Here is a 13,996-nt window from a genome sequence, read left to right on the forward strand (position 1 = left end):
AGTGAAAAGAATAAAACCAGATTTTGCATTTGACGGGAGCGTTTTTAAGTTGTAATGCAAAAAGATTTTCATGGGGATTTGCGAGTCGGGGGTGTGTTCGAGCAACTCGCTCGCTTAGTTATAGCCATGAGATACCAGGAGTCTGATTTACATTGGTCTTCACTGTTTTTTGATTTTTGCTAACAATCTTAATCTTAATCTTCTTACTCCTCCTCTTTACTCAATACTTACTCGGCGGTGAGTGAGTAGTTCAAGCGTAGTAGCGGTTTTTATAGCCAAAGCTAGACATGTTTGGGTAACTGACCGTAGGAATAAAAACAAGGTAAACTCGCGGCCGTGTGGGTTATGTTTTGGTATTACTGAACATACATGGCTGCGATTTACAAGAAGCTACAAACCGATGAATAATTAAAACGCTTTTTAACAAACCCAAACAGGAACTTCAAAGAGACTAATGAATGAACCAAGGTCAGCTCTGACATGAAAAACACGATTACGTATATGAAAAACTAACATCCGACCACGGCAAGAGAACAAGATTCCTAATTAAAATGGCATTAAGTAAATCCGCGAGCTATGCAAACCTTCAAGTAGAAGTCTGAAAATCACAAAATAACAAAAAGGAAAATGCCTATGCGCACCAAATCCAAATTAACCTTGACTCACCTAGTAATAGAAAAACGAAACTTAGAAGAAATACAAATCTTAAAAATTACTATTAAAATACTTCACAGCAGTTGTAAAAGTTTTATTAAATTGATCTAAGCTGACGTGAGTTCTTTTGTTATAACAGTGCAGGTTCACTTGATCATTGGGGTTCTTAAATGCGTTAATTTCAGTCGAAATTCGCTGCTTCCAGACAGCTGGCTCGGGCTGGGAAAAAATGTACCTTAGTTTATTAAAATCTAAAAATGGTTAAACAATTAAACTTGTAATGAAATTAAAGCTTAATTACTCCACTAAAATAATAATTTACGCAAATCACAAAAATCATTATCAGTTTTACTTTCCTTGACTAAAAATAAAATAACGTAAAAAAAAAACTTAAAAAGGTAAGCAAGAACTATATTCCTGTCTCGTGTTTAACAAATTAAGATCAAGAAAATAAGAAAGAAAGATTTTCTACGTTGTCGAGAAATATACATTGGGATGTACATTTTTTTGAAGGTAGTAAGTATGTTAATATAGCTGCATGTTTTTTTGGCCGTACGTAATGAAATGGTTCTTTTTTTGTTTATTGAGTAGGGTCAAGATAAAATACCTCAACCTCATCAGGTGAGAAGAACTCATCAGTCCCGGCCAGGATTGTGTTTGGGTCCTGCACTGCAGCAGGAGCAGGGTAGTGCCCGCCAAGGCGTGCGTCTGAGTTGCTGTTACTGTTGGCATTATCAAAAATGAAGATGTCAATACCAAAGCATGGACCATCCCCTGACCACCTGCCAATTGCCCTGTCTGGCCTCCTCACCTCACTCACAAAGGGATCCAGTTCTTCTTTATTCCTAATTGAAAAAATAAACGCCTTGCGAGTGAAGCCATAGCCATCACTGGACTCTAACAAACCAACAAAACGTAAGTATTAACTTTTGAGTAAACACTGTGGTGTAGTTACTCTCTAGTGTATTTTCCTTAGTTTGAATTTTATTTATTTATTTATTTTTATTCTTGACTTTAAAAGAATTATCATAAACTAAAACAAAACAAATTTAATAAGAACCATGAGTGAAATGGAATCACACATTTTTTTCAACTTTCCTTTTTTTTCTTATTTTCCTCCCTTTGTTTATTGTATTGCTATTCCTTACAGTTAGTTATGAAGATGGACATAGTCTTTAAAGACAGATATACAGAGATGATGTATGATATACGCCAATGATAATGCATTTCTTATTTGCATTGACATGTGATGACTAACCTTTCAAACCTTTTCGTTAGGGATAAGGGAACCAGTAAGGGATAATTGAGAAAATAATTTTGGGGATAATTGAATTGTTTTAGGGAGTAATGAAAGTTCATCATGGTTCTACATTAATTATGATCTACACTTATTTTTCTCCCCTTTACTTTTATTGGTTATAGGATCGCAAGCTGGATAATAAGGTGGGAATATCTTTGCCGCCAAGAAAACCCATTTTACTATATTCGCAAAACCCACGAGACAACGGCTGCACGGTTATTGTGTTTTTGTTAGCACTCGAGAAGAGTCTTTGTGAAATCGCCGCTGGTTTACACGCGTAAAAAGTCGCCTCTGGAAACGGATTAATCGAGCCTTTGCAATGCCATAACAATCAATCAATCAATCAATCAATCAATCAATCAACTTTATTTAAACACGGTAAATGGCTCAGCAAGCTGGTTTTCAGACGTGCCGTGTGACAATCACAATGACTATTGCATCTTTTCAGCTACAGTTATACCTTCTTTATTTTTAACATGAATGTAACTACAAAAATTTCTGGCAAACATTTTTTTTTTCTTTCCCACAAAAAGTGCGGGGGAAGGGGCAAGTTTTTCCCCCAGCACCTCCCCCTGCGTGTTCCCTGACTTTTAGTAGTAACGTTCTTACAACGTTTAGGGATAAGGGGTATCTCCTCTTAAATTTACAAGGATAAGGGATAAGAACCCCCTCCCCCTCCTCAACAGGGCCTTATTGAACCGATTCCGGGATCATAACAAGTTTGATACCTGTTTTGTGCAGAAATGATTATAGCTGCAGTAGGTATTAAACTAGATTCAATTTGCTAAACTTCAACTTGACTCCTTGGAGGGTTCGGAGGGGGGAGGAGTGGGGTACTCCCATATTTTGGCTAGATAGGTATGTGACGCCCGAAAAAGTATGGTATTTGAGGATCTTATTCTTCCATACTGAATCAATTTTTCCCTTGTTAGTGTTGTGTTCCTGCCGTTATCAATTGGTTAACATTCAAGAGTCTACAGGTATAAATGCTCAGCTACACGAGAAAAAAAAATGGTCCGTTAGCTGGACTTTACCTTAGAGTATCATGAAAGCGACTTAATGAAGACTTTTTCGGCGTTTCTTTACTCACGCTCTTTTCTTGGCGTGTGACTGACAATTAATTTACGAAAAGGCCTTCTGATCACGAAGGGTATGTGTTGCCTTTAAATTCTTGGTTTGTGTTTTTTTTTCCTTGAATTGGGTCTCATTTTGTAGGGGTGCGCCTTAAGAGCGCGTCTCCGTAAGAACCGACAAGTGATTTCGGATCAAAAAATTAATTCTCCTTGTATTCTGGGATATTAAAGTCTTTACATAATTAGTCACAAAAATGCATTTTGTTTGACCGAAAATGCGAAATATAATTTTTTACTAATTTTTGAATTTTCGGCCGGTTGGCACCGACGCAATATAGCCTTTGAAACTGCAAAAATCGCCTACATTGCCGGCGCCACAGAAAACAAACAACTCGTTCAAGAAGCCCGATTTTCTTTTTAATACATGTATACGGATACACCACTCCAGATGTCCTAGCCATATCACAGTTCCGAATTATTTATTCATTTTAACGGCACGAATCTTTTTCCTGGCACGTGTCATCAGCCTTCCATCAAAACACGAAAATAGCTCAACTTTGAGGGGAGTTTAAAAAAGTGTGGCACCCTTCTGAACTTTGCTATCTGTATTATTACAAACTAGAAATGATAGTAAAACGTAAAAAGGAATAAAATTTTTGTTTGTTTGGTTTTTTTTTTTTACATTTTCGAATATGAGCGCCGTTTGAATCTCCAGAAATTTTGAAGATCTGATAGTTAACGAACACTTGCCTTGTGCTTTGCTCGTGAAAGTCAACTTCACTTGATGGCTTGATGGATCTCACCTTAGTTCTTTTTCATTTTAAGGTTATTTCTTAAACGTCTGAAACTATATTGGCCGTTGATTCCGTGTTTATACTTGTTTTGTTGCAATGTTATCTGGTTTGTAAAATGGTCGTATCCGCGAGGGTGACTGGTTTGTGACACCCGACCTCGAGGTCTTTGCTAAAAATAATTTTTGTTTAGGATCGACTCCTCAAGATATGGCAGTAAAATGTCTTGGGCAAATAAAACTAATTTCTTTGCAAATGTGACGCGATAAGACGCTAAGAAAGCAATTTAGCCCAGTTATCTATTTGAAATACGTATGCGTAGTTGTATGCGTGACAAGCCCAGTCCTCGTGGACTGGACACGAAGCAGACAAGAGGGTCTCAATGGGGAGGTGGCTTTTACGGCTTTCGGCTAAAATTTTGGCTCTTTTACGGCTTTCGGTTAATTTTTCTAGTTACGGCTAACAAAAATGTTAAAAATTAATTCCTTTTGTTTCAAAGAGTTAAATATTTATAAACCTCTATTTTTGTATCTTTATCGCAAAATAACGATCTTAGGACCATCTCGGGGTGAATTTAGAGAAAATGTAAGGGTTTTCTTTCCCCAGGGATAAAGCAAACTGTCCTTAATAACGAGCTGTTGTTGTTGTTGTTTTTTTACCATAGCGAAGGAGGGTACAGTTCGACTGTCTGTTGTGGCCTTGGGAAAATCTACTTGTAGAGATTTTCGAGGTTAAACATATTCAGTATGTACGTTGCAGAAAGAAAGAAAAGATATAACGAACCACTTAAAATACAAACTGATATTCGTCAGGGCGGGTCTGTTCGTATGTGTGAGGCATAATTGATCATTATTTGGGCTGCAACTGGCTCGAAACTGTCGCCCTTTAAGGACGTGTCAATATCTTTTTCTTTTAGGAGCAAGGAAAAGCTAAAAAATGATCATGTTACGTCACTCAATTTTTGGAAACACAAGTCCCACTCGGTCCGGTAGGCTTTCTACTGCGCTACTTTGCGTTTTCACTTGCTTTTGAGGAGAAAGGATTGGTACAGTTGGTTATTGCGTGGCCTTCTATGGGAGAAGTCTAAAGGCCGATCCCCAAATATGACCTCCAATCCCTTTTTCGACTTCTCTCCTTTTCGTGCAGCTTTAAGTAGCTGTAAATACCCATAACAAGGAGCATTAATGGGGGTTTAGAAGGGTGGGTGTAGGGCTCAGGTTTGGTTCGAAGATAGTCATGTCTCTTTCGAGGTACGGACTTAGCTTTTTACCTTTCAGTTGAAAACAAAACTACTCTTCAAGTCATAGTAAATGTCATAGTATTCTTAATGCTGATCAGGAGGCGATAACCTATGCCGACTGGGTTGTCTAAGAAACTGTACATCCAATTTTACATAAAGAGAAGGTCGAGAGAATAACTCTTGAACGTTTTCCTTAAACCTTAAAAAGGAATTGTTCCATAACGTGTTTGATTTTCCGGTTATATTATTAGCCTGCGTAGTTTTGGTCTGGCGCGCAGTACAAGCTTATGGGCTGTGAAACCACGAGGAGATCGGGGCGGGAGCAATGCTCGTTCGTGCGAGCTTCGCGCGACAAGACCGCCATTCTACGCAGGCTAGTTTATTTTGTAAAGTAGTTCTGGATTTTTGCTTTATGTAAAATGTGCACGGAAGGTTTTTACAAACTATTTATTTTTTCTGCATCCAGATTTCTAGTATTCTTGAAAGTCAATTTAATATTAATAGACATTTCGCTTTTAGTAGAGAAGATGAACGTGACTCAGGTAACAACGCCGAAATTTGACAATTTTACTTGATAAAATCAATTTTTATTCTAAAAGTATTTTTCGAGACCTCGAATCCTACTAGGGAATAAGACTGTTTTGAGTTTATTTTGCCATTTGTCAGTCAACCCGTCATAATCAGTGAAAGTCGCGATTGTGTTGGTCCGAAAAAGTACTTCTCTGCTATGAGTCGATAGGAGTCGGAAGTCAAGCTCATCATTGTCGTCATACAGCTATTTGCAGTACTTCGGTCAAGACGCAAAAACAAACATTTGGGGAAAATAAGCATTGCAATTGGCCAGAGGAAATTACTCAGGGAGCAAATGTACAGAAGAAAAGATGAAGAGACAATGTATTGTAGCATTACAAAATTTCTATTCAATCGGTAATTGGTATTACAAATAATTTTGAAGCCGTATGCACATCACTGCTCAGAAACTACCCGTGGTATACCCATCGCACCTGGATTGAGCCACAGTCTGCAGTCACTGGCATGTCTGTCGGAAATACGCATAGAATGAAGTAAAACCTTTTTAGTGGTGATCCACATTAGCGCGGAAGTACATGTTATCGAGGGGGGTACTCCTGGAATTCTTGTTGGGGGTGTGCCGCCCGGACCCTTTTTCAGACCAAAAAAGGTCATTTCAGTTTGACATCGTTTTTCAGACCTGGCCTCTTAAATCCATACCTGTTTTCAGACCTGGCCTCTAAGAAAGTAGGTCGTCATTACTTAAATTCGAACAGCAACGAGATGGAAAAGAATGAATGAGGGAACAGACATGGAAAAAGAAATATGCATTGCTGAAGTAATAGCGCCAAACGCTGGGTATCAACGATTTAGATCATGCGCTCCATGGTCAGATCGAAACAACAAAAATCCTTCCAGTGACTTGCTTGTTCTTTTGTAGGCACAAAAATATGCGCTAACAAGGAACCTTAAGACCCAGGTTCTTAATCTTAATGCTTACCGCTACTCGATGGTAAAGCTGCAAAAGCTACATGAGCTCTTCGGATGCATAAATTATGTGGTAAGTAAAGGGGGCAAGAGTTCACGTTTCGTGGCCACGGCCCAGGTACGTTAGCCCTTGCCCTTGTGAATCATTTTAAAGAGCTGTCATTTTTTTGTTTATTTTATTGGGTTTCATTACCTATACATAATTACGTAGAAACATTTTAAAAAAATCCTCGACGTGTTAATCCTGTCCAATGATTTTCCGAAAAACAGTGGGACCTGGAACGAACTTTTGTAGCGTCACCTCATTCTCTCTTGGTAGCGTTTTAGTGGATTCTCAATTTTCTTCTCTAAAATGTGTTCAGCCAATTTTTTCAATGCATCTACGTTAAACTGAAGAAGCAAATTTATCGATGAATGGCGATTCAAAGGCAATTACCTCTAACAAATAGCGGAAAAAATTTGAATGTCACGAAACAACCGTGTTACGCTCGCGACTAGCAACGAGTGCCATTACTTTTATCACAAACAGGACAAAAAATTCCCTTAGAGGACAAATGATAAGAAAACCAATATTTTAGTAAAAGCGATTGCTTAAGGCACAATAGTATCCCGGCTCTACAAACCAAGAAGGACATGACAAACAGCGAAGTTAAAAGAGGAGAATAACAAGGCAAGTGTTCGTTGATTATCTTGTCTTCGAAATTTCTGGAAATTCAAACGGTGCTCATATTCGAAAACGTGAAAAGCACAAAAATTTTATTCCTTTTTACGTTTTACTATCATTTCTAGTTTGTATTAATACAGATAGCAACGTTCAGACAGGTGCCACACTTTTTTAAACTGCCCTCAAAGTTGCGCTATTTTTGGTTTTGATGGCAGACTGATAACACGTGCAAGGAAAAAGATTCTTGCCGTTAAAATGAATAAATAATTCGGGTGGTGTTTCCGTATATTAAAAAGAAAATCGGGCTTCTTGAACGAGTTGTTTGTTTTCTGTAGCGCCGGCAATGTAGGCAAGTTTTGCAGTTTCAAAGGCTATAGCGCGGTGCCAGCTGGCCGAAAATTCAAAACTTCGTAAAAAATTATTTCGCATTTCCGGTCAAACAAAATGCATTTTTGTAACTAATTAGGTAAAGACTTTAATATCCTAGAATACAAGGAAAATTAATTTTTTGATCCGAAATCACTGGTCGGTTTTACGGAGACACGCCCTTAAATAAGGTATCAGTTTTCGTTTCTCTCATCCTCAAATAGGGTCAGTACTTCAGGCCCCCGGAGACAAACATCTATCCGAAATTTATGGGGGTTCCCCACCTGGAACTTCACACACACTGACTTGATCGAAAAAACTAAAAGTGTAAACAACAAAAGCAAAATGTGCAACTAGACACAATAACCAATGGAGATGGATTCCTCGAAGTTATAAATTTTAGCGGCAGAAATAAATAAATGAAATGAAAATTAAACAAAATAATAAAGCATTTCTTTTCATCCCGTAATAATCCAATGTAAATAAGAACACATGATGTCGACTTGTTTGACTCGATCGTTTTACCAAGGTACAAGAATTGACTGACCTACAACACTCGTCACAATATCTGGGACAGTAGTGGTATTTTCTACCCCCTTAATGTTGGATTTTGCGAGTTGGAATGACAGGAGCAACAAAATAACAACAACACTGGGAGGGAAGGAGCACATTTTTTTGTCAGGAAATGGGTGCAGCACGGGGTGTCCCAACGTCATGTGACAAGGATTGTAGGTAAACATTAGGTATAACGACGGGGCTCTCGTGCTCGCGAAACACAAGCAGCCGGGCACTATGGATAATAAAATTTGGTTATCTATGCATTCAAGAAATTTTAATTGTGACACAATCTTCCGTCCTTACGTCCGCCCTTTCATATTAGCTCATGTAAAATGTCACACTCACTTATTATAAGCGTTAATCTAAGGTATATTCGATTTGTGATTAACTTGATATTAGACATCCACTTGTCAAAATAGGGTATCCGCTAACAACTGTCCGTATCGAAGCCTCAGGTTTACAGCGTTCTTCAAAGGCATTACTTAAAAGATCAAATGAGAGCTTCGTTTTTGGCTCTCGCTAAATCTACATGTTACCTTGGTAAGTGCTACTGAGGAAATAAGAATTGGACTTAAATGAAAGAATTAATAACCCTGTAATCAGACATGGCCTACTGATGGTGAAGAACGCCGCGGGTAAAGACGACGTATTTAATATACTCCATTCGACGGGTATCCCGTCAGGTAATTATAAAGGATTTTACCGCAAAAATTGCTGTGAGTTATTATAATACGGTAGTTTTCACTTTTTTGCGCGGGTATAGTCTGGTCGGGTACACAGGAAACCAAAATGTGACACCCACAGGCATTTATGTCTGATATTGGCAACATAGGTATTCTTACTAGCTTGAGTACGCTGATTTTGAAAATCATTGTTGCCAAACTCAGTTCTTGTGCTAAGGTGGAGTTTGGGGATTTTCACTATGACGTCATTGTCCAAATGAGGGGTTTTCTCTCCTTTAACAATTCCAAATTTAAAAGAGACAGAAATTCTTTTAAACCGTTATTAGTGTTTTAAAAATTATATTCTAAGAATTTCTGACTGTTTTTACGCTGCTTATATTAACATACAGCCATCACGTGACACTTGACCACGCCCTCTTATAGAAAAATCACCTTATCACTTGTATATTTATCACATTGGTAGTCTTTACACTAGAGCCTAAATAAGCTAAGAAATATTTCAAGAGCAGCAAATTTTAATTACTTCAAGTAAAATAAAGCTTCACACACAACCGATTCTTTTTTACTTCAGGTTAACTTAAGGCTATTTTCCCACGCAACATAATTACGATTGATTGACGTGTTTCGCCTTTCTCAAACCTTAAGGGTGCTTACCATTTGACAGAGAATTTCGGAAATTCCGGATGGATGGTAAATGGTAAGGTCACTTTTCGGAAATTCCAACCAAAAATTGAGGAGTACGTTTTGAGGTAGTCCGTTCATTCCAGTTGGTACAAACCAAACGGAATGTTGCTTACCATCTACCAATTTCTCGGTTCCAGACGCATTCGCCCCCCCGCCGGATTCAAACCGTAACGGATGTGGCAACTCTACGGTAAACTGGTAAATCGCTTACCATTATGCTTTCGACACCCCAGCCAGATTCTTCTGTCAAATGGTAAGCACCCCAAGAAACCGCAAGTAACCGCAAGTCAGCTAAGTCGGTTTTAAGGATGCTTTTCAAGTCGCTTGAAACTTTCTTGAATCGTTTCAACTTTCCGACTTTAATGAGATGCAAAGTAAAGTTACTTGAGATTTTACTTAGGCCTTCACACACGAATTTTTGGTTAAGTAAAACTTAGCAGCTCTTAAGTCTTACTTAACAGCCTAGTGTAAAGACAGCCATTATTTTTTTGTAATGTACTTAGGAATACATATAAAACTTTTTGTTTTTCTTGTGCAATGTTGAATCCTAGTAATTTCACAATTCACTTTGGGCCTCAAGCTTGCTAAATGCTTTGTTTTATTTGGGCCTCTTTGTCAACCAGGTACCTGTGTTGCCTGGAAAGTGTCCTTTCCACCTAGTAACGAATGGTTGATGTCAATGTTATTAGCAGTGAACTGCATCAGGAAGTTGTCCGGGTTTAGAACCAGTTAGGACAACGGTGCCATTTATCTCTTTCAAGAACAGACTGTATCTTGTGCCAGTGAGGGGTCCAACTTAAGGATTTGGCTGTTGTAGCTGTATATGGCCCTCCTTGTGCACTAGATCTACTAACAGCGTTGAGTAACTAGAAGCGTACATCATAACTTGTATGATGTAATCCCCCGTATCAGTGCTTAAGAATTCGAACAAGTCTCCAACTTTTCTCATGATGCTTTCCTGTTGATAGATGACTGCGGTATGTTTGTATTAGTTTTTTGGGTTAGCTTATTATATCCCGGCCATACGTCAGATAGCTGGAGTATTTGGTTGCGCTCTGCAGTATAGTGGCCGAGCTCAAAGCAGATAAAATCATAACGATAACTGCCTGTTGAGATTCCTCTTTCTTTTTGCTAGTCTGGTACTAAGCGCTCAGACACTTCTTGCGATACCTTCCCGGCACTTTTGCATTATCCAGATTAGCCTGAATTTCAGACGATTACTTCGAGTCATTTTTTACTCTTTTAGCAACATCTGAGTCGACCGGCCGCTAATCCCGCCCAGTGTGACGTCACTACCCGAAAACCGGGTAGTGTTTGATTGGTTGATTGTTGTCCAAACATTCCCAGAATTATGTATAGTTATGAGAAATTTTAGCCGGATTGCTGGATCGCATGCCTTGCATGTTTGCGTGGAGTTAAAAAAATTCGACAATCTTTATGGTAAACAGCAAAATTGCCCTTGTCTTCGAAATTATGGATTCTTAAATTGAACTCCAATGAAGAATCATTGCGGAGAGTCGGTAGTTTTTTTATTTAGAGCTGCTTGGTGGTTTCGGCAGTGACTGTTTGTGGCAAACTTTCTGGGATTTAAGTCTGGTCATTTCCACTGTCAAGTGTAATGATTCTGTTTGACTTTTCTTTCTTGTTTTCTTTCTACTCCGTTAAGGACCAAATTAGCTTCTTTTCAATCAAAGCAAGTCTTTGTGTTTTTGAAGTGTTCCGTGTGTGTTTTTTAATAAGCTTGTTTTATCTGCGTGATTGCGATCGAGTTTGAGTATTGAATTAAACGTACAACAGACTTCGTTCAGAGTACTGCATGCAGTTGATAGTTTAAACGTTAAATATGAATTACATTTAAAAAGAGTAAAGCACTTCTGTATCATGTAAACATTTCCAGACGATATTTCTTTGTTTGCCGGTTGAAAATCGTGTTTTACTTTTTGCATGACTTAGGAAAACGAGTAGTGACGTCACTGGACGGTATTAGCGGCCAGTCGATTCAGACCCTACTGAGGAAGTAAAAACGACTCGAAGTAATCGTCTGAAATTCAGGTTAAATCCAGATAAGATGATTCAATTGCTGGAACTGAATTGCTTACATTGAATGCTGTAAATGATCTGAGCGCTTCTCGGTGTTTTCGGATTTTTGGCAAAGTACAGAAAGACTCCATTGTACAGGTGCGACACTTCTCCTACTACTTCGTGCTACTTGCCCTTTTAATGAAGTGGAGGCCGCCTCGTTGTCAAAAGAAATACTTTTTTTCTGTGTTAGGGGGGAGGGGGGAGGATTATTAGGGACCTTAAGACCCTAGGACGGCGAGGGCAGGAAAAACGTCGCTGAAAAAGTGAATTCGCGTTCTTTCAATCTCCATCGAGATTACTCCAAGTCACTAACTTTGTCAAATGTAGGCGAACCCTCCTAAAGTTTAATTCCTAAGAACCATATCCAAGTTCAGAAAGAGAGAGGAAATTTCGACGTCCCTTGTGTACTTCTTCTGTACATCGTGAAATTAGGCATTTTCACGTCGTAGTCGTGCAGTGACGGCAAAGAAATGTACAAAAAAGCGTGATGCACGTGCAAAACTGTTGTTTTGCTAATTAAACCTATTGTTTTTGTTGCGTTCTCGCTGCCGACGCCGTCGTCGGATCTTAAGGTCCCTATTTAATAGCTTTTCCTTCAAAAGCTCAATTTTCACTTTGTGTATGAAGTCACGATAACAAATTTGCAATAATAATTCACATCCCGGGCCCCCTGCGTCCCTGTATTTGACGTTCCCGCCTCCCCGTCCCACACGTCCCGGTCCCACGCCCCATACTTGATGTCCTCAAGTCCCTCGTCTCGCGTCCCCAAGACCCAAGTCCCCACACACACGTCCCGATGTCCCCGTCCCCTTGTCCCCGTCCCACTTTTATACACAGCCTACTCGCTTTTATTTTTTACAATAACTGAGCGAATCCTCGCGAGCTGATTGGTCGAGAGCTATGGTTTATGAGAGTATAGACCATGGAAATGTATGTACCTCCTATGTACATCGTGAAATTAGGCATTTTCACGCCGTAGTCGTGCAGTGACGGCAAAGAAATGTACAAAAAAGCGTGGTGCACGTGCAAAACTGTTGTTTTGCTAATTAAACTTATTACTTTTGTGGCGTTCCCGTTGCCGACGCCGTCGTCGGATCTTAAGGTCCCTATTTAATAGCTTTTCCTACAAAAGCTCAATTTTCACTTTGTGTATGACGTCACGATAACAAATTTCTGTACCATTGTGAGACGAAGTGAGTAATGAGTGGTTAGGTTTTCCACAAGCTGCTCGAGATTTTTCAAAAAGTTTCCCGTAATTTCTCAAAAAGTTGCTCAAAAAACAAACAAAAGTTGCTTTTTGTAACGAAAGATGCTTAAAAATTGCTCGAAAAAGAACGAAAACTTTTCTTTGGTCTGATGATAAAATATGCAACTTGTACAACAAAAGTAAAATTTCTAAGCACTTTGTGCAATTTGCGGCGTAACCAGCGTTGCTAAATAACTTTGTCCTAAATAAAAGCCAAAAAGTCTAACCAGCCAATAAAAATGTTGATATGACCTTCACCCGAGACACAAGTTAGTCGAGTGTGAATCTTCGTCCACCATTTTGAATTTTCTCTAAAAACAGCTGACCTAGCAGCCCGGTTACTTTTATCTTGCGCCCATGATCAAGAGAGAGGATTTGGCTCCATTTTTTTTAAGGGAAATTCAGAAATTGTTTATTTAAACATTGTGAAATATGGAAGAAAGGCCAATTTGAAACACTAAAAGCTGCTCCGATATCTCAAAATTAGAAGATAACTAGAGAAAATGCTCAGGATGCAAAAAAATTGCTCGAAATACGAGGAGTTGCAAAAAGTTGCCGAGCAACTTGTGGAAAGCCCTTGGAGTGGTTACATCTGTTACGCTGTCTCTTTTTATTGCCTCTTTATTTTGTTCATCACAAACACTTTTCCGTGCCTTTGAGCTTCTAGCAGATATGCTCGTCTCTCGTCCGTCCTTGTGGAAAGCCACTCCTCAACGTCTGTACTGAGAGAATCGCTGCAGCTCCTTTTTTTTAGATGTCTCCATGCACCTACATTTTATGAAGCAGTCCGGCTATCCTAAACTATTTAAACTTACTCGAATTTCGAAGTTGCCTTGGTCTTGTAACTTATTTAGTGAGAGGAACATTGCAGGAATGGGAAGGTTTTGCAATAATTGCCAAGAACTCGAGCAATCAAAGAATGGCTTATTTTAATATACTTTTTAATTATCTTAAAAAAATTGTCACGATAAATACCACATCTTTAGCCATAATTGTGTGAATTTTATATTAAAGGATGTGTCATGTGACGCCTCGATATTCGCAGAAACAGCGTTTCATAAATTCTCTAAATGGTCTTTAAAATATACGCTAAACTCTTTGACGCCATTTCTGGATCTATTAAATTCAATTATGTTTATGAAATTATCACGATAAACA

General features: G+C 38.7%; 2 protein-coding genes across 2 annotated transcripts in view; both read right to left on the reverse strand.

The window, feature by feature from the left end:
- Positions 1-13,996, reverse strand: part of LOC140945160 (uncharacterized) — a 388,260-nt gene that overhangs the window by 339,528 nt on the left and 34,736 nt on the right. The gene's annotated exons all lie outside the window — the stretch shown is intronic.
- The window catches only part of LOC140946542 (uncharacterized), a 37,061-nt gene continuing 24,299 nt past the window's right edge, over positions 1,235-13,996 (reverse strand). Inside the window, exon 3 of the mRNA XM_073395671.1 lies at positions 1,235-1,551. Within this exon, the coding sequence (XP_073251772.1) occupies positions 1,235-1,551 (317 nt within the window). The remainder of the gene's footprint in view (positions 1,552-13,996) is intronic.

The sequence above is a fragment of the Porites lutea genome, chromosome 8 (genome assembly GCF_958299795.1).
Source record: "Porites lutea chromosome 8, jaPorLute2.1, whole genome shotgun sequence".
NCBI lineage: Eukaryota > Metazoa > Cnidaria > Anthozoa > Scleractinia > Poritidae > Porites > Porites lutea.